At 34.3% G+C, this 20,998-nt stretch overlaps 2 protein-coding genes across 11 annotated transcripts in view; both read right to left on the reverse strand.

Moving 5' to 3' along the window:
• LOC126971614 (solute carrier family 22 member 3-like) overlaps window positions 1-20,998 on the reverse strand; it is a 69,466-nt gene that overhangs the window by 48,079 nt on the left and 389 nt on the right. The window lies entirely within an intron of this gene.
• LOC126971597 (solute carrier family 22 member 2-like) overlaps window positions 7,740-20,998 on the reverse strand; it is an 82,624-nt gene continuing 69,365 nt past the window's right edge. For 6 of the 10 annotated variants that reach the window (XM_050817929.1, XM_050817927.1, XM_050817936.1 and 3 more), the window contains 6 exons: window positions 20,320-20,521; window positions 19,852-19,952; window positions 17,639-17,790; window positions 16,493-17,116; window positions 11,176-11,357; window positions 7,740-9,132 (listed from right to left, as the gene is read on the reverse strand). In XM_050817929.1, coding sequence (XP_050673886.1) covers window positions 8,899-9,132; window positions 11,176-11,357; window positions 16,493-17,116; window positions 17,639-17,790; window positions 19,852-19,952; window positions 20,320-20,521 — 1,495 coding nt within the window. In that variant the 3' untranslated portion in view covers window positions 7,740-8,898. The remainder of the gene's footprint in view (window positions 9,133-11,175; window positions 11,358-16,492; window positions 17,117-17,638; window positions 17,791-19,851; window positions 19,953-20,319; window positions 20,522-20,998) is intronic. The other 4 variants (XM_050817931.1, XM_050817930.1, XM_050817933.1 and 1 more) reach the window with 4 other exon arrangements.

Below are 20,998 nucleotides of genomic sequence, written 5' to 3' on the forward strand. Positions count from 1 at the left end.
TAAAAAGGTTTTAAATATTAATAAAATTATTATTCTTAAAGTCTGTCCCAGACTATTTTTTACGTTTCATTCTGCTGTTTTTCATTTACAATTGACAGTTACTAGCCTCCCGCCGCAAAGCCAGCTATGTATTTTTTGTACCGTTTTGTTTACGTGAATTGTCCGGTTAGAATTTTTCTTCGTTATTTTCTTGAAAACGGTGCATTACATTTTAATAAGAGTGGTATCATTATTAACGTGCTCTATTAACTACGATATATTTTACCTTTACCGTGCTACGGGATTCTTAGTCCAACCTATCTACTGCTCAATTCTATTCAGATTATTTATAGGAACAGTCGACATGTACAGCCGAGTACATATCTCTCTGGAAATGAGAGCCGATTCTCATGATCAAATGCTCATAATGAATAAGGCGAATAGAGAGAGACTGTTTATTTATTTATTTATTTGTGTGGATCTCCAACAGTTGTACATATTAACTTACATCTAACACATGCCTTATAACTAAACATTTGTATGTACTACCAATTATAGGAGAACACATGATTCCATAAAAATAAGAGTGACTCTAATTGCATTTAAGGTGACTAAAATCTACTTAAGTATCTTTAAAATAAGTTATATAAGAAGTATTAGTTGAAAGAAATAAGAAATAGATAATAATATAAGAAGAATAGTTGTTAAATGCAGTCGTCTGTGTTGTGCAGTCTGGTAGCGGACCATATTTGATAGTATGTCCAATAGGACAATATCCAATAGGACATGGACAATAGTCCATGGTACAAAATGATTATAATTACCATTCCGAGTGCGATGCCGCACCAATTGGTGCGAGGGGCACCCTCTAGACCGTCTGATTATCCGGCCGTACTGAATCCGACCATGTATGGCTTAATCATGAATAATTTATTCATAAAGATATTTCTTATCGCATTTCATGCGTCTCGCTAATAAAGGTAGGTACCTACATGACAATGACATTATTATATTTTGATCTTGTGATAAAATATACCGACAATGTCTAAACAATGCCACAATGACGACATTTAGAGGTTAGGGTTCTCACGAGTAAACAATATTTAGTATGCTTTTGTTCTCATGACAACCTTCATTATTGCAATAATTAACAAGTATCAATCATAATAATTGCAAAATGGTTATACAAAGTAATTATAAGTACCTACTATTAGAAACAACTCTGATTTAAGTAAAATTTAACTTAATTTAGAAAATCTTATAATAAGTAGTGTCTTATTTAGTTTGTAAGATAGAATCATCTCAAAGACAAATAAAATCGGTATAATGTTATACCTGAGACTAAACCAAGAATACATATGCAAAATGCGTGACTCGAAACCACGACCTCTGGCGTTCCGTGCCAGTATTCTCACAACTGAGCCAACCGTTCGAGTGACGTATCGTCATAAAAGCTTGCATGCTTTGTTCAACTCTCAGGTTGTGGCTTCATCTACAGGATCTAATTTACAGTTGCTAAAATTTCCCTTCCCTTCCCTTCATTTACCTTCATCGTTCATAAAATTTTGTTTTCAAATTTTATTCGTGTATTAATCCTAGAAGTGAGGGCTATCACTTTAAAAACATAACAATTTGTTTAGATTTACAAGAGTGACATCTGAAGTCAATTTTCTAATATGCAAATATTGGGGCTGTGTATGGAGTGTGTGGTGTGTGTGGAGCCATTTATAACATGGGATATAGAATTTTGTTAAAGAATAAGTTTAAAGAAATAGGCATTATGACAGTGGCCTCATAATACATTTACGAGAATTTGATGTTTGTACAAAAGAATAAAAATATGTTCACAAAACTAAGTGACTTAGTATTAATACTAGAAATAAGGGTAGACTTGCCATGCCTGCCACAAGACTCCATAAAGTCAGTAATTCATTTAGGTGTCAGTGTGTTCGCTTCTATAATAAACTCCCCGAACATATAGCAAATATGTCTATAAACAAATTCAAAGCCTTCACAAAAAATAAGTAAGCAGCAAAGGCTATCACAATATCCATTATTATGATTATTTAAATGATAAAGCAGCCTGGAATTGAATTGATCTACTTAAGTGTGATTTGTTTTATGTGATTTTAATTGTTTGATGTTATTTATATTACTTATTTGATTTGTTTGATTTAAATTTTATCTGTTTGAAATTATTTATTTATTATTATGAAATTTAGTGCATGACTGAACTAAAGCCATTGTAAATCAATGTTATGAGTTCAATAAACGTTTTGATTTTGATTTTATCAACTGTAAAGTAGATCCTGTAGATGAAGCCACAACCTGAGAGTTAGTTGAACAAAGCATACAAGATTTTATGACGATACGTCACTCGAACGGTTGGCTCAGCTGGCACGGAACGCCAGAGGTCGTGAGTTCGAGTCTCGCACTGTTCATAAAATTTTGTTTTCAAATTTTATTTGTGTATTTAATCGTAGAAGTGAAGGTTATTACTTTAAAAACATAACAAATTGTTTATGATTGGTTTATTCTGATTTCGGACGTATAAGGTTTCGCGCGTTTATTTGAAAGGCCTTTTGACATTTGGAAAACTTCGGAATTATCATTGTATTGACAGTGTTGTCAGCGATATAGTCAACATTTTGTATATATGAGATGAGATGATACAGATGTCAATGTTTTGTCAACATATATCATCCGTAATATTACGCGAGCGCGTCATCACAGACCGCTGCGAGCTGTAACCAGTATGAACAGTTTCCCTACGAACAGTAGGGACAAAGTAGGAAAAAAAAGAGTAAATAATTTATTCTGCTTATGGAACAGCAGTATAAGCAAAATAAATTATTTATCTATTTTCTCTGTGTGTGTCCAATGAGGAAGCTGAGTTAAGTAACAGCCTTGTAAGTTTCACTCGATGTCCATCGGCAGTGCGTATCAATTACGCTCAGCTGAACGCCCTGCTCGTCTCGTCCGTTATTGTCATAACAAAAAACTCTGAATACAGAATATTTGTTTTTATTGTACCTATAGAACTGTTACAGCTATTATTTTGATTTCATGTTTTGCATCGTACAAAACAGAATGCGCTCAACAAAGTATGCAATACATACGGTATGGTGCACGAAGTAGTCTTTAGTCTCTACTAATAATTTAGTAACAACTATTATCAAATGAGATGACAATCCCCAAATCTAAACCCGCCAGCGGGCAGTGGCGCGGCGAGCAACGTCATTCAAATCAAAGAATATATTTAAGCTGCATTTAGTCGACCGACGGTCAGCGCTGACATCGGTCAAGCGTAGCTATAACTATGAAAATAAATGAACGCGTTCAATCTAGGGCTGATGAATTGCTACGCATTTAGAGCTACGTCGCGCTGACGAGAATCGTCGGTCGATCCGCTGACGCGCTATAGCGATAAATTTGTGCGTTCAGTGAGGACATGTTACTTTATTAGCCTATTATTTGACTATTATTATTTTTTATTACCGCATATTATACTAATATTCATATCAGTTAATTAGGACATGTTGCTTTATAAGTTTATTAGCATATTATTTGACGATTACCGAATATCATAATAATATATATATATTTGAACCGTAATATGATATAAATGAGATGATTTTAAAATTATTATTTAATCGAAGTCGATTACTTGCTGTCACTCTACTTATTCATGAAACATGTTCGATCGCACACGTTCTCGCGTAGCGCTGAGTGCGAGGCGCGAACGATGGATAATAACTGACTCGCAAATTTGGCAACGTCGCATGCAGAAGCTTGCTCACTATTATTTGACTATTACTGAATAACATAATATCGTAATATTCATAATTTAATTCAATTCAATTCGCAACATGGTCATGCGTATGGCACATGCTACGCTCGACCGACGCGGACGTCAGTGCGTACCGTCGGTCAAGCACTAAATGCAGCCTAGCCTACAGTCTTACTCAACGATTTAAATCCCCCCCTTCACCAATCCCGCATGACTGCTCTCTGGTATATAGTGTATTGTCTATGCGACTGCCTCCCGCACAACTCATATCGCCTATTGCCGATAAGCCAGAGAAAGCGATAACATTGAATAAAATTAAGTGCAGAAATTCCATAAAACTACTTCCAGGAAATACGTGTTTCTGAGTAATCCTTACTTTGTGAAATAAATGTTTATCATACAGAATCTCCATGAATGCACGAGGTTTATATCGCAATGCTTACTTTACTTTTACAATTGATTAGTAGTAGTAGTACCTACATTTTGAAACGGCCAAAGTTCAGGTATATTTTATGCAAAATAGCAGATATATGGATGGTTATACTGAATTTTTTACTTCAAATTTGTGTTTTCTGCTGCGATAAAACCTAGATACAAAATAATCTTAAATCCAGTGATTTTCAAAATTTAAAACATGTTGGGGTCGACATCGCTTTCCCAGGTATCGATATAAACGATAACTTATTTTGGGAATCGACTAGGTCTAAAATCGACCGTTAATAAGCATAAGTTCTTATTAAGAAAACAACCCAATCTACAGTATAAGTTGTGTTATATGGCTCAACTTATTATAAGAATGACAAATACTTATTTTAGAAGTAATTAGTAGTATAATTTAATTCACACAGGGAGAGAGACATATACAGAGTATATATGAGAGTATAAATTCAAGGATCATCTGTCAAAATTTTTAAAAATGACACAGAAATGACAGTCACTGCTGTTTATTGTCCACCTAGGCACAAAATCTGCAAAGAGGACTTTAAAAATATTTTGACATACTAGGGAATAAGTTCATCTGTGGTGGTTACTGGAATTCTAAACATTAGTTCTGGTGCTCCACGCTGAGAACAACAAGAGGGAGACAGTTATATTCTGTTCTGAATGAGCTCAATCTCAAAAGTTTCTAGCACGGTAAGCCCACTTACTAGCCAACGGACGAAAATAAACTGACTTGCTGGATTTCATTATAAATAGAAACGTTTCAAAAGATAGTCTTAACATAACAGAATGTATTGACTTGTCATCAGATCACACTCCTGTGATTCTTGATGTTGTTGATAAAGTATGCTTGACAAAACCCCGTACAGACTATACAACAAAAAACAGACTGGAATGAATTTAGAAATATCATAGAAAAAAATATAGACCTAAATATTAATCTTAATGTGAAAGATATTGAAATTGCAATTGAATCCTTTAACAAATTCATTCAATGCGCAATTGAATACAGTACTCCAATCAGGTTGCCAAAAATATTAAAACCACATGAGTTTCCTAAATATATAAAGGACAAAGTAAAAGAAAGAAGGAAATTACGAAAAGAGTGGCCCTGTGACAAAGCCTGCTTTAACAAGGCTTCAGAGGAATTAAAAAAAATGATAAATGAAGCAGTAAACAATGACATGCAATCATATCTTGCTAGCCTTTCCCCACATAGAAAAAAAACTGGAAAGCTACAGGGAAATTGAAAAGACCTACTACGCACACTCCTCCGCTTCAAAAAAGGCCGATGAATGGGCTTGATCACATGCAGAAAAATATACAGCTTTTGCCGAACATCTTAACAAAGTCTTTCAGCCAAAATACCCCCAACAAATGGAAGCAAATTTTCTTCTTTCACCGTTTCAACTTTGTCCGCCTCTAAGAAGTGTTTCGCCAAGAGAAATACAAAAAGAAGTTAGGAAGCTTCAGGATGAAAAAGCTGGTGCTTTTTCCTGGTGGATATGACTCATTTGACCTAATCATCTCGAAAAAGTTGCCCAAAAAGGGAATTATGTTGCTCACTATCATCTACAATGCCTGCATACGCCTGGATATCTTCCCTTGCCAATGGAAAATTGCACAAGTCACAATGATAGCGAAGCCTGGTAAACAACTTCATAAGCCTAAATCCTATCGCCAAATTAGCCTGCTGAGTGTGATTGGGGAGCTTTTTGAAAAACTATTGTTAAATAGACTTAGACTACACTTGTCTGACCGACACATAAATTTGGTTTTCGGGAGAAACATGGCACCATAGAACGGGTACATCGGCTTACAGATGTCATTAGTCGCACCTTTGAGGACAAGAAGTACTGCTCCGCTGTTTTCCTTGATATCAGCCAGGCGTTCGACAAAGTTTGCCATGATGGATTATTGTATAAAATAAAAGAAAAACTGCCTTCTTCTGCACCCTTCGATCGTACTTTGCTGACAGATGTTTCGAAATCAAATGTAATAACGAAACATCTAAAATATACCTTATTCGATCAGGGGTGCCTCAAGGAAGTCTTTTGGGTCCAGTCCTCTACCTTGTGTATACTGACGACCTAGCCACACATACCACAAACATAACTGCAACCTATGCTGATGACACAGCCCTATTAGCAGTACATGATGACCCAGTACAGGCCTTGGCTGACCTCAAATCACAACCGTCGGAATTGGAAGCGTGGCTTGATAAATGGAGAATAAAAGCATATCAAAACAAGTCTGTCCACGTAACCTATATACTTCATAAGCAAACATGTCCCCCAGTTCATTGGTATAACGAAAACATTCCTCAATCGGATGATGCTAAGTAGACCGCAGACTAACCTGGCGAAAACACATATGAGCCAAACGAAAACAACTTGATACTAGAATGAGAGATATGTACTGGATGATCAGACGCAAGTCTAAGTTGTCAAACAGTAGCAAAATGTCCATTTACAAAGCGATACTTAAACCAATATGGACCTATGGGATTCAACTATGAGGCACAGTAAAGAACAGCAATGTAGAAATACTGCAACGATTTCAAAGCAAAACAATACGAAAGATGTGTAATATTCCCAAGTACATTAGCAACATTCTGATGCATGCTGATCTATAACTATATACTGTGAAAGAGGAAATCACCAACTACAGCGTAAAGTACCAGCTGCGACTATCATGCCTTAAAAATAATTTGGCTTCCCAATTGCAGGGCACTGGTAGTGTCATATACAACAGACTGAAAAGAGACAGCATTCCTAACCTTGCTGATAGATTCACCACCGGATAGTCAGCAAACATGTAGATCTGTTCAATGCAACTGACTATAAAAATGAAGTACATGACAAAAATTAACCACCAAAGAGACAATAAATTGGCTCATATTGTGCTATGCATAGATCGCCAAGATGGCAGAAAATATCAGAGGAGAAAAAAAAAGAGAGTGAGACATGTCTGACGAAACTAAATTTCAATTTTTACTTAGACAGTCCGGCCTCTTATTATTAACCGACTTTAAAAAAGGAGGAGGTTCTCAATTCGTCGGTATGTCTTTTTTTATGTTTGTTATCTCAAAACTTTCGACTGGGTGAACCGATTTAGATAATTCTTATCTCTCTTTTTATTTGAAAGCTGGTGCTTCCCGTGTGGTCCCATTGTAGTTTGGTCCAGATCTGACAATGGCATTCATGATAAAACCATAAAAGTCTTAAATTTGCTATACATATGTATAACAAAGTGGATGATAAATTTACGAATAACTCAATATCGCGCCAACCCATTTCGATGATTCTTTTTTATTGGAAAGGATATACTTCAGATTATTTGGTGAGAGTCTGGCTAGGTTTTGATTACGGAATCCAAGACAAAGTAACGGAACTCTTCAATTCTTAGGAGCAAATTAACGATACTCGGCCAATTCTTTTTTATGCTATCCGTATATTTAAATACCATAACATAGTTATGGTCAAGTAATTGTCGTAGTCGAATATGATGATCAATGTCTGTAATCAAATTGCAAATGAATTAATGATTTATTTATTCAATAAAATGCAGGTACAATAGATCGAAAACAATTTCTGATGAGCTTTATACATTTTACCTGTGTACCTGGTGTTTGATTGTTACATTAAATTTAATTAAATAAAGAAACAGAAACAAGATAGGATTAAAGAGTTAAGTTAATACATAATATTTATACAAACAAAACATAAAAATAAAATAAAAGTAATCATTAAAATGTCAATATAATAAAAGTCCAAATCCCATTATTGTCAATAACTTTAAAATATCCTTTACCTTAGTCCTTAATTTAAGATAAGATTAGCATTAAAAAATTCTGAAATATTATAATAGCATTTGTTAAAGAGCAACTCATGAGTTCTCCTTTTAAATTTATTATTCATTCAAAGCACGTTCATTGCTGAATTGAAAAATTTAGTATATCTACACATATTTAGACAAATTGTTAGTTAGTGTACTTCAAATTCACTAATAATCAAAAAATAAATAAATTTAACAAAAAAAAACGACTTCAAAAACACTATTCCAAAACAATAGATATAATATGCACTAAAAAGTATAAAAATAATTCCGTAGTAAATAGATTGTATAAAAATACGCAATTATTTTTATACTTTTTAGTTCATATTATATCAATTGTTTTGGAATAGTGTTTTTGAAGTCGGTTGTTTTTTGTTAATTTTTTTTTAAATCAACATCCCACTACGCCATCTGCCACAGTTAATAATTGGCATCGATGTAAAGGGTATCAACACCATCTAGCGGAAAAAGCAAAAGTTGTTAAAGGCTAATCGATACGACTGTGTTTACTTCATTCATATCAAGACGTCAGATGTTAAGCCGTCATCTAGTTGCAAAAAGATCAACGAGATAGCGCTACATACACAAAAATAGACGACATGGAGGAAATACAAAAGTTATATGAGAATATAAAGCCGTCACAGTCAAAAAATTTAATGTGGGAAATGAAAGAGGAGATAAAACCAACCATTACTAACAATTTAAAAAGATCGAACATTCGAGATCTCTTAAAAAACTTTGAGATATATATTATACGGCGCAAAAATCTACGTATAATCTTTTTACACAAAATGTCAAATATGAACTGATGTTTGTCACGCGTAGATATTTCTTTTACATTTAAGATTATTTCAATATCCTGCACAGTTGTGTTGGTCTTGTAATTCAATCTTCTCGTCGTTTGAAATCACGTCGCATACTGGTTTATCTTTCCCGTACCGCTTTTTTATATTATGTGATCGAAGTTCAGCAATGGTGTCAATAAGCGGCATGTCTTTAGTCTCTGGTGTGAATATGAGAATGAAGCTGGAAATAGCTGCCGTGCATCCGAAGCAAACTGACGTGAGTGTCATTGAATTTGATGACTGAAAATATGAAATGTTTTAATTGTTTTGACTAATCTTTTGATACTGTATTAAATTCGATGATGAAGGAAGCACGGGCGTGCATTCTATAAAGGCAATTACCTAGGCAATGCTTGCCTTAATAAAAATATAAATTAATATATACCACTAGTAATAAAGTTAATTTAGTTCGTTATTCTACGGGTGGACCAAAAGTCCGTTAACATTTAAATTGGTTGCCGCGTCTAGCAGCGGCGGCGGAGGGGTGTGGAGGGGTTACGCATTGCAAGAGCGGCCAATGGGAATTTAGTACCATGGCGTCGTTCAGCGGTAGTCAACGTGCGTTTTGTGTACGCGAGTACTATCGAAACAACAATTCTGCGACCTTAGCTCAACGAAAGTTTTGCAATCATTACAAGATACGACACAAAAATAAAGCTCCATCAGGTGTGTTAATTAAAAAATGGGAGCTCAAGTTTGAGAAGACGGGTTCAACAATGGATTACCTCGATCTGGCCGGTCTAGAACGTCGAGGGACCCCGAAAAGGTGGTGCGACTAAAGTCTGTTCGTGACCAACCTGGACTTTCAACTCGAAAGCGGTCTGCTGTCCTTAACGTGCCAAGAACATCATTAAACCGCATTCTCAAGAAATATTTAAGTCTACAGCCCTATAAAATCCAAATGGTGCAGGAATTAAGGCCTCAGGACCATGCCACTAGGTTGCAGTTTGCGAACGAAATGGTAGAGCGATTCACCAGTTTTACAAACATTTTTTTCTCAGACGAGGCACACTTCCACCTAAATGGGCATGTTAATAGACAAAATTGTCGTTATTGGATCACTCCAACACTGTTCCGTAGACTCCGTACACTCCAACACTGTAGTGTCACACTAATCCGAAATTAAAGCATTAAAAGCCCCTGCATTAACCCAATGTCACAGTATGGGCTGCTTTATCAGCAAGAGGCATTATTGGTCCATACTTTTTTGAAGACTCAAGAGGACGTGCGGTTACAGTGAATTCCGAGCGGTATATCACCATGTTACAAAACTTTTTCGCTCCCGCGCTGCAGGATTTTGTTGGTTTTAATCAACGCTCATGGTTTCAGCAAGACGGAGCCACTTGTCATACATGTAATGACTCGTTAAGGGCAGCTCGAGACATTTTTGGCCCAAAAGTGATATCGAAAAGAGGGGAAATAAACTGGCCGCCTCGTAGCCCGGATCTATCACCAATGGATTTTTTTCTTTGGGGATATCTTAAGGCTAAAGTTTACGACACCAACCCAGTACCAACTCTTGACGAATTAAAGGATCGTATTCGCACAGAAATCCAAAACATCTCAACAGAAACATGTAAAGCCGTTATCGAAAATTTCCGCTCTAGATTGCAGCAATGTCAGAATAATGAAGGATTGCATATGGATGATGTGATTTTTAAGAATTAAATCAATAAACAATTTTGATCTACTGTAATTAGTTTTTTTAATCATCATTCCAATTATAAACGGTCTTTTGGTCCACCCTGTATAACCAAATTTCTATTTAACACCCATCCAGTAAGTTTTAGCTTACGATAAATACCTAGTAAAAAACGTTTGATGGGCACTTTATAAGACTGCCTACTCCAACGCAGGCGACACTGTCTACAATTTATTTAGAAAGCATATCCGTCAAAGTTATACTACCACAGAAAAAGGTAGGTTATATAAATATGTAATGTTCCAAAAACATGCCTTCGCAATTTTTCAGCGATTATAAGCTTGCCTACTGATCAATCACTGGCCGCGACTTAATTCCTAACAAATGTTTCGCAAGATTAACGCTCGAACCCATAATCTATCTCACTTTTAAACAATTATAGGTATTTATAGGTTCTTGTATCTATACGCTTACCTTGATAGAAAACCAATGCACGCCCCTGGAAGGAAGCTATACAAAATTTATATGAATTCATTAAATAGAAGGAATACCTTAATTATTTTTTAATATACTTGAAGAAATATAAAACTGAAAGAATTATTATAGATAACATTAAATTAATGAGCATAACTAACTCTTACCATCATCATAGAGAGCGGCGCTGATGTCGTTCCAAGAGACGATGCTAATGTACATAATCCAATTAAAGATCCTCTAACACTTGTAGGAAACAATTCCATTGTATAAGTAACTAAGCCGGTATAACAAGCTGCTACTACTAGTTTTCCAATTAAGAACAATGTAATTTTTATACTAGTATAACCTGAAAAAGTGGTGAAAAGGCATTTATTTTCTCAAAACTGATTCCTTTAGAATTCTTTTTGATGTGATTTCGAACGCTACCACGCTTTGGAAACAAATGGCGCTCTAAAAGAGAATAATTAACGCAAGAAACTCTCCCAGCATTATTGTTTGCGCTCTTATTAATAAAATATACAATATTGTACTGTCATTGTTATTGCTATAAATTAATCGTAATCCCAGGCTGTCGAATCACTTAGATATTCAGCTGTGGACTAGTAGGATTTACCACTGAGCCATTTTTAATAAAACATTTAAATTTATTTATAGATATTGCCTGTACAGTAGCTGGGACTTTCTTATAAAAGTGTATACCCTTAAATTATTATGTATCTTATGCAGGTAAAAAAGATATGCGAAACAATAACATTTATTTTTATCGTTGCCTGTATTTTATGTGAAAATATTAATTCATATTTTCACATGACACTCATACTACCTACCCATACATAAAAATTAATAAAATTCATAACGTGTCGTTTTCTCCCCCCAACTAACACAAACAACAAACTCCACGCGACTATATAAAATCGAGAATGTTGAATTCAGTTGCAAAGTTTATTTGAAGACTTAACGGTTAAAACTTAGTATCCCTTAGCACGAATTTGGATGTAAAAAATATTGTAGTTGATAGAGCTTTAGTCCACGATTACAATGATACCACTCTTATTACAAGGTAATGTAAAATATAATATAATGTAAAATATGTATAGTATAATATATGTAAACCCAATATAACTTTCAATAACCTCATACATTCCATACCAAAAATAAATCTAAAAGAAAACACGATCATAGGTATAATGTTTGGTAATAACTCTCATAATATTAGAAATAAGGACCTAATTAAAAATATAGAAAAATTAATTAATATTTCCAATAACTCAAAATCTAAAGTGATGATGTGTACATTTCCATACTCCTCGGATTTGACACAGGAGCAAAATAGAAAAATATTTAAATTAAATACAAATTTGTATAATGCGACATTCCACAACAATGAAAATTTAATTTTATTTGACACAAATAAATTCATTAATTATAAACTGAAAATAACCAATGGTAACCTATACCTACCATTTAGAGTTAAGCGACAGCTGGCTACTTTAGTAGCTTATAGTCTTAGTCAACAAACTACTTCCTCTGTAGTATTATTTAATAAACATGCCTCTATTGGGCAAAATTGTAAAATAATCGACATACAAGCCTCTATTGGGGAATATATTAGTACTAATGTACAAAAATATAACAATGAAGATTTTTCTTCAATTAATTTAAATTAAGTTATTTGACAAGGGAGGACAACTCTTGCAATATCATACAAAATAGGCAACATTCACCAAATATAAATGTTACTGCTATAGATAATCATAATATAAAGCTCATAAATATTGTTCACCAGAATATACAAGGTATCTCAAGTAAGGAATTACAAATTGAACTGTTTTTGAGCTGCTGTAATATAGATATATTATGTATTACAGAACATTGGCGTAAGAGTCATCAGCTCCAGTTTAGTTTTAGAGAACATAAAGTAGTCAGTTCGTTTTGTAGAAGTAGGGCAATACATGGAGGTTCCCTAATTATTATTAATAATAGATTAAAATGTAAAAATAGAAGAGATATTGTTAATCTCTCTATAGAACAACTAATTGAGATAGCTTGTATAGAACTAGAGCAATTTATTATTGTAAGTGTATACCGCCCCCCTCCCCCCCCCCCCCACTGCATCATATGAACAATTCCAACATAGAATGGAGGCGGTACTATCAAAATTTAGCAAAACCAGCAAGTCAATTATAGTGTGTGGAGATTTTAATATAAACTTGCTTGAAACTTCGGCCAATTGTACTAGCCTTAAAAATTTATTTCAAAGTTTTAAGTTGTTCAATGTATTTTGGGAACCTACTAGAATCACTTCTACAACAGCAACCTGTTTAGATAATATTTTTACAGATGTTACTATTATACTAGTAAACTCATAATTAATAATCTTCAGTCCGACCATAGTGGGCAACTTATAAAAGTAAATACAAGATTGGACAATGTCAGACCAAAAAAGGTGACGATTATACCAGTTACGGGTAGCCATCTTGAGAGGTTTAGAAATAATTTGGTAAATACGATACCATTTTTACACTGTGGTGAAACTGCTAATTTTCACTATAAATTAGTCTTCAATTCCTTCTGTGAGGAATTTGACAGGATTTTTACTCCAGTAACGGTGACAGTAAACAACAAACATAATTTTAATGATTGGGCAACAATGGGTATCCACAAAAGTCGTAAAGGCTTATATGACCTTATTATGAGAAACATTACAATAATAGTGAAGAATTTAAAATATATGTAAAAAAATACTCCAAGCTCTTTAAAGTAGTTTGTCATGAAGCGAAACCACGTTTCATTGCAGATAAAATTAAAAACAGTAATAATAAAGTAAAAGCGACTTGGAGTGTAATTAACAATGAAACTGGTAGATCGAATTGCCGTAACACCTCTATCTGTTTAAATATTAATAATCGCGTTATAAATTCGGAAATAGAAAATGCGAATGAATTTGATAAATACTTCTCCGAAATCCCGATTGTCACGACCAAAGACCTTAACTCTTCGCCAAAAGCAGCATATGATATGCTTAAATTTCACGTACCAGTATCTTCCACTGATTTGAAATTTAAGTATGTTACAGTTAGCGATATAATAAAAAATTTCAAATTAATTAACCTAAAAAATACAAAAGACCTATGGGGCCATTCGACTAATATTGTTAAATACATACTTGACATTATAGCACCTGAATTAGCAATAATATTTAATGAATGCATAGATGAGGGTGTGTTCCCTGACCTCATGAAATACAGCAAAGTTATACCTTTGTTTAAATCGGGCAGTTCTTTTGACCCTGCTAATTTCAGACCTATTTCAGTGCTGCCTGTTTTTAGTAAAATTTTTGAGAAACTTTTGCTTCAACAGCTACAAATGCATTTTTGTAAATTAATGAACAAAAATCAGTTTGGTTTCACTAGGGGCTTATCAACAATTAATGCGGGTACTAGACTCATTGAGCACATCTTTGACGCCTGGGAAGAGTCACAGGATGCATTGGGCATTTTTTGTGATTTGTCAAAAGCATTTGACTGCGTCCACCATGAAACTTTACTCCTAAATCTAAAACATTATGGAGTGAAAAATAGAGCCCTAAATCTGTTAAAATCATATTTAAGCGAAAGAGTTCAGATAGTCGATGTAAATGGCAAACGACTGTATTGTTTGCTGATGATACTTCACTTATTTTTAAAGTGAAGCGCCGTGCGGATATTGATGACGAGGTAAGCAATGCACTCTCAAAGATAGTGCGTTGGTTTGAGACGAATAATCTGCACTTAAACAGTAAAAAAACAAAGTGTTTACGGTTCATTACACCAAACACAGCGGAGGTACAAATCAACGTACTTATAAATGACCAGAGATTGGAACTTGTGGACACTACGGTCTTCTTGGGTATCACGTTAGATAAAAAGCTTCAGTGGGGTCCACCCATCTAGCAGATAGACTCAGCTCTGCGGCATATGCAGTTAGAAAGATTAGAGAGTACACGAATGTTGCGACCGCTAGATTAGTGTACTTTAGTTATTTTCACAGCATCATGACGTACGGTATATTACTATGGGGTCATGCTGCTGACATTGATATAGTGTTTGCACTGCAAAAGAGAGCTGTTCGTGCTATATATCAGCTTGGTTATAGACAGTCTCTCAAAGAAAAATTTAAAGAAATAAATATTATGACTGTTCATTGTCAGTACTTTTATGAAAATTTAATATATGTTCACAAAAATCGTCACCTTTTTACTCTTAATAGTGATTTCCATTATTATAACACTAGAAATAAGGGATTGCTTGTCACTAATTCTAGTAGGCTTCATAAGATACATAATAGCTTTAAGGTTAAATGTATACACTTCTACAATAAAGCCACTGTTCAGGCATTATCTATAAATAAATTTAAATGTTTTATAAAAAAAAATGGCTCTGTCGTAAATCCTATTACTCCACTGCTGAATATCTAAATGATCGGACAGCCTGGGACTAGATTGTGATTATTTTATAGCGATAGAAATGACTGTACAATATTGTATATTTTTATTGAAAAGAGCGCAAAAAAAAGAATGATGGGAGTTTCTTGCACCGCTTCTTCTCTCTCAGAGCGCCATTTGTTTCCGAAGCGGTAGTAGTATCTAGTAGTATAAGAAATGACATCAAAAAGAATTCTAAAGGAATCAATTTTGAGAAAATAAATGCCTTTTATGCCTTTTAATGCACCGTTTTCGAGAAAATAACGAAAAAAATTCTTACCTAAAACAGATAAATCACGTAAATAAACACTACTGACATCGCGGCGGGAGGCTAGAAACTGTCAAAAAATGATTTTGGTTTCTTAGTAAAATATGAGTAAAGGCAAAGGGTTCAAGCTCATACAGCCATAAATTAGTAAAAGTAATAAATCCCCAAAGCTCTATCAACTGCAATTCATTAAAATTGGTTAGGTTAAGTTATGTTAGAACAGTTTAAACAACGCACGAGCCGAGCGTAGCGTGCCGCGGCAGCAGCCGGCGAGTGCCAGAACCAAATTGTAGGCGTTTCCCCCCATTAACAAATTAGGGAGGGGGGAAGGGTAGACTTTTATTTTGGTTTTTCTTGAAAACTGTGTATTACGTTGTAATAAGAGTGGTAGCACTATAATCGTGGACCAAAGCTCTATCAACTACAATTCATCAAAATTGGTTAGGTTAGGTTATGTTAGAACAGTTAAAACAACGCACGAGCCGAGCGTTTTTATGTACGTGATTTATCTGTTTTTGGTTAGAATTTTTTTCGTTTCTTTTTTGGAAACGGTGCATTACCTTGTAATAAGATTGGTATCATTATAATCGTGGACTAAAGCTCTATCAACTACAATATTTTTTACAACCAAATTCGTGCTATGGGATATTTATTTACGTGATTTACCTGTTTTAGGTAAGATTTTTCTAAGTCCAACCCGACTTTTGGCCGGGCTTAGTTAGTTGATAAATAAAATATTTATAAGACTTACCATCGGGTACATAACCACATCCAACGCAGGCTACGCCGCAAATTATAAAACCAATAGTTAATGGCGTTTTTCTCCCAATTTTATTCATAAAATACATTGAGATCAATTCTCCAGGAAATGACATACACGCGGCTAGCAATAGATTTGTATACTTATTTCCAGGAAGGAGAACAGAATTAACAATCAACCCGTAGTAAATAAAGCTGACAGAAAACCGACAGAAGAATGCCACTGCTAAATTCTTCAAAATTTCTTTACATTTAATGACATCAATATAACCTTCACTGGATTCTTTAACATCACCAATCAAAATATTTTTTAGATTATCATCGCTTATGTTGTTCATATCTTCCATACTAAAATCGATATTATTCAATTTAGACATAATTATCATTGTTTTCTTCGCGTCTGTAATTTTTCCGTTTAATACTTGCCATCTTGGGCTTTCTTTTATGAAAAATATGTATGAGAGGAAGACGATACATGGCGTGCATAACAAGTAAAGTAGGTTCTTCCAGTATGGTACCAGAATTCCGAGACAAGCCAATACTGCTTCCCCCATGTAGATTGCATAGGCAAATAAAACTCCCGAAAGAATTCTATGTTTACCAGCTATTTCTAGCACTAGAACAAGAGATACCATAGTTAATTATGTTATTTAACATATTATTATGAATTGGACTATGTCAAAAGATTAATTATTATTAGCTCAGTTTTCTTTGATACAGATTTCGATTAGGGGTAGATCAATTTTTATTCAAGATTTCTCCTTAATTCTTTCCTTTTGAAATAAAGTCACGACAAATGAACAAGCATAAATAAATCGATCTAAGTCAACAATTTAAGAATTCCAATTCTTTCGACAAGAGAGTTGCAGCGATAAAGTAGAAATGTTTCAAACTTTTTTATCGCTTCAAGTTCAAATCTAACAGTGGTAGGTTCTTTAAACAGAATGTCGGCTAAGTGTAGTAGTAGCCAGCCTCTAGTAAGTAGAACATCTTCAGTACTAGCCCTGTATCGTGCAGGTTAAGCGCGCGGCCGCAAGTAAGTATAAAATCGTCCCTACTAGCCTTGTATCGTGCAGTTTTTTTTATTTCAACTAAGTTGTAGGGTGAAGCGTGAGGCAACGTTTCTGTTTGTACTTACTTAATACACTTCCAGCTGTGAAAGCTCCTCCCGAAAAAACACTTTCGAGAAACTCGCAAGTCGCGTACATGTTGTATGAGGTTGCAAGCGTTTTTAAACTGCCCAAAACGCAACATACAGATGATACAACGAAAACTGGCTTGCGTCCAAACCTAAAGCAAAGAAATATATCATCCATTTATGTACGAAACTTGTATGAATACCTACGTTTAACTATTCTCACACAATTGTAGATATATCCTACAATATGACGTTCCCTTAAAGGACCAAAACACCCCATTACTGAAAATTTACCTTAGTTGAAGGAATCAGTGATTTCCAACGCTCCATTTTATCAGAATAACATTAATGCTTTAATTTATAAAGATATTGTGTGAATTATCCTAAATATAACGATAATTAGTTTCAAGTGCCTACTTAAGTACCTACTTACTAAAAAATCTCGCGATAGAATTATATCTTTTATGTAGACATTATCGCCACAATAGTGTACTTTTTTTTATTAATTATTTTATAAATACAATACAATTTCATAATTTATTTATAAGCACAGTTGGTTGGTAGTAAGTAATTGATCCATATATCAACGATAAATACTTTTATCGCATCGGGTACATACCAGATACTTATCTACATAAATAAACTTTGTCTACACTACTACATCATTTGGACAAATATTTTAATAGTTACGGCAATTACGATAAACAACACTAAAAATGTGGCATACATATCGCGAGTGTAAGACTTAGCATGTCATACACACTAAAGTAATAAGCCTGGCCTGTTTTCATGCGTTGCCTAACAGCTAGAAGTATAAATTATGTAAGGTTTAATATTAGGTATACACATAGAATTTCTTTTGGAAAACCTGTAATTATTAAAAGAATATCTATCTTTTGTCAATAACGGCATACAGAAGCGTAAAATTTAAATGATAATATGAAACATTAAATTTGATGAGAAGCAATAGAACAACAATAGCAAGAAGAATTTCGATAAAAAATACCCTTGAACAAATAATATTTATTCAGATGGTTATAATGTTCGTTAAATCACAAACAACGAAAAAATTCTCTTTCAAGATACGTAGGTCACACTTAAAGTTTTGCGTAACTTAAAATATATATATTATAACCAAAACATTATTCTTATTATTTTAAAAATACTCTCCTTTACATTTTAAACATTTATTCATGCGATCGAACCATTTTTTAAACAGGACGACCACATATCTGAAGGCATGTTTTCTACGTGCTCATTAAAAGGCATAAAAAAGGCATTTATTTTCTCAAAATTGATTCCTTTAGAATTCTTTTTGATGTCATTGATGATTGAACGCTATCACTACCTTTTCGGAATTGCTAAAAGTGAACCCTCTCATCAAATCTTTGATTTTGGGGAAAATACAGATATCACAGGGTGCTGCTAGGTCGGGGCAATGTGCAGGATGGGTGACGAGTTGTACTTTTTCGGATGCAAAAAAAGACTTAGTTTTGTTGGCCGTCTGTGAAGAAGCGTTGTGATGATGTAGGAAAACGCGGCTTTTTGGTCGACTTTCTCGAACTTTATTTAACATCCTGGAGTATTCTCGCAAAATCGTCAACGATATATTCGGAACGATACGATAATACTCCGATTATATCGCACCTACCCTGCTCTAACAAATGTTCGTATTCCATATCGTTTATCGTAACAACTTCGTAACCATAGACTAATATTTTGATTTATTACGATGTTAGAGTGAATGAATTATGCGCAAACCTTGAACCGTCGACTTCGTATTTCTCAGGCGGCCATTTGCACTACTTTCTATGGATAAACGATCAACAAAATGACTTAAATTACTTGGTAGTAAAAAAATCCTGTTGAATAGTAAATCACATATAATTATTTTAATAATATTTATTAAGTATGTATATTGTATGGCCAATATATCTATACTACTTGAAACGATTATAGCAACGACAGCCTAGAAGGTGTCGTTGCAATTTTTTTATCACTAAGAAGGTTGCAACGTTTCAAAAAATATAACATTCGAAATTCAAAATATAGTTCCGATTAACTAATGTGCAAAACGTATCGTTAAGTGTGCTCCATATAATACCAGTTATAGATTATAATTATAATGTTATATAATATATAACATATAGTAATGATGTAATAAGTCTCACTTTACGAACAAGTATGTTGACAACAATATAATACATACTCACTTATCTGAAAGCCATCCAGCGACGACCATAGATATGTCCAGCCCTATATTGTGTATCATACCAATGCTGTTAATTTTCCACGGCTGACAGGCAAGATTGAGCTGTAATTTATTGTAAGACAATTAGAAATAATTTGTGTATTTTACACTTTTGTTGACACAGTACAAATAATATATGCTTTATCCTATAATACCAACCAAAATCTTTTGTTTATGGTGCAATATTTACTTTATGATACTTCATAATATGTATTTGCATAAGTATTGCAATACTTACTAATATTACTCTATTTTTAGCTATGATATATCATATCATTTTCCATGGCGGAAAATCATGTATTTCGTGCGTATAAAATCTTGAATTGGTGTTTTTCAAAGTTAGTTCATAGCTAGATTAATAAGCCATGAAGTACTTAGTAGCTTTGCTAAATTATTTAAGTAAGTAGATTTTAGGATGTGTACTGCATACCTCACCAACTATAGTATTGTTACTTTCATACACCCATTTGGTGCACATTTCTGTCTCGTTTCTGGAGAAACTCTCATTGGTGCAAGAGTTTCCATCGTAGCTGGTAAATTTAGGTGCAGAACATTTGTCATGGATGACATCTGATGGCCACCACGGTACTTTGTATTTTGGGTTTAAGTCGTCACATTCGGGTATATAGCATCTGAAACAAATACACGGACTCCTTATCTGAATAGAATTCATGTTCATGCAAAGATCGAAGATATTTCGATGTGGATTTTAATGATGATCACAACTGTATTACGAGTATAATATGCCTTATGAACCATTTCCCAAATTGCCGCAAATAAGTGTAGGTAATAGCGACATTGACCACGCGAATCACTGTTACTCCCGAGCCCACGCGGTTACTTGTACCCTTGATATTTTAAATACGTCGTGTGGATGTGTCGAGATATCTGCGTCTTCGTCAGGAACAACAAAGCTGGGTTCTCCGTCTCAAGGTTTTCACGGACGGCGTTTACGTCCGCGTCGGTGGACCTCAAACCCGATGTTGAAGAACTTCACATTAATCATTGAGAGAGGTGTCTCGGTTTTATTCCTTTGTAGCCTCCACAGATAAGCGATAAGCGATGGGTGGCGATGGATACTTCAACTTAAGCAGAGTATGTACCCTCCT

The sequence above is a fragment of the Leptidea sinapis genome, chromosome 24 (genome assembly GCF_905404315.1).
Source record: "Leptidea sinapis chromosome 24, ilLepSina1.1, whole genome shotgun sequence".
NCBI lineage: Eukaryota > Metazoa > Arthropoda > Insecta > Lepidoptera > Pieridae > Leptidea > Leptidea sinapis.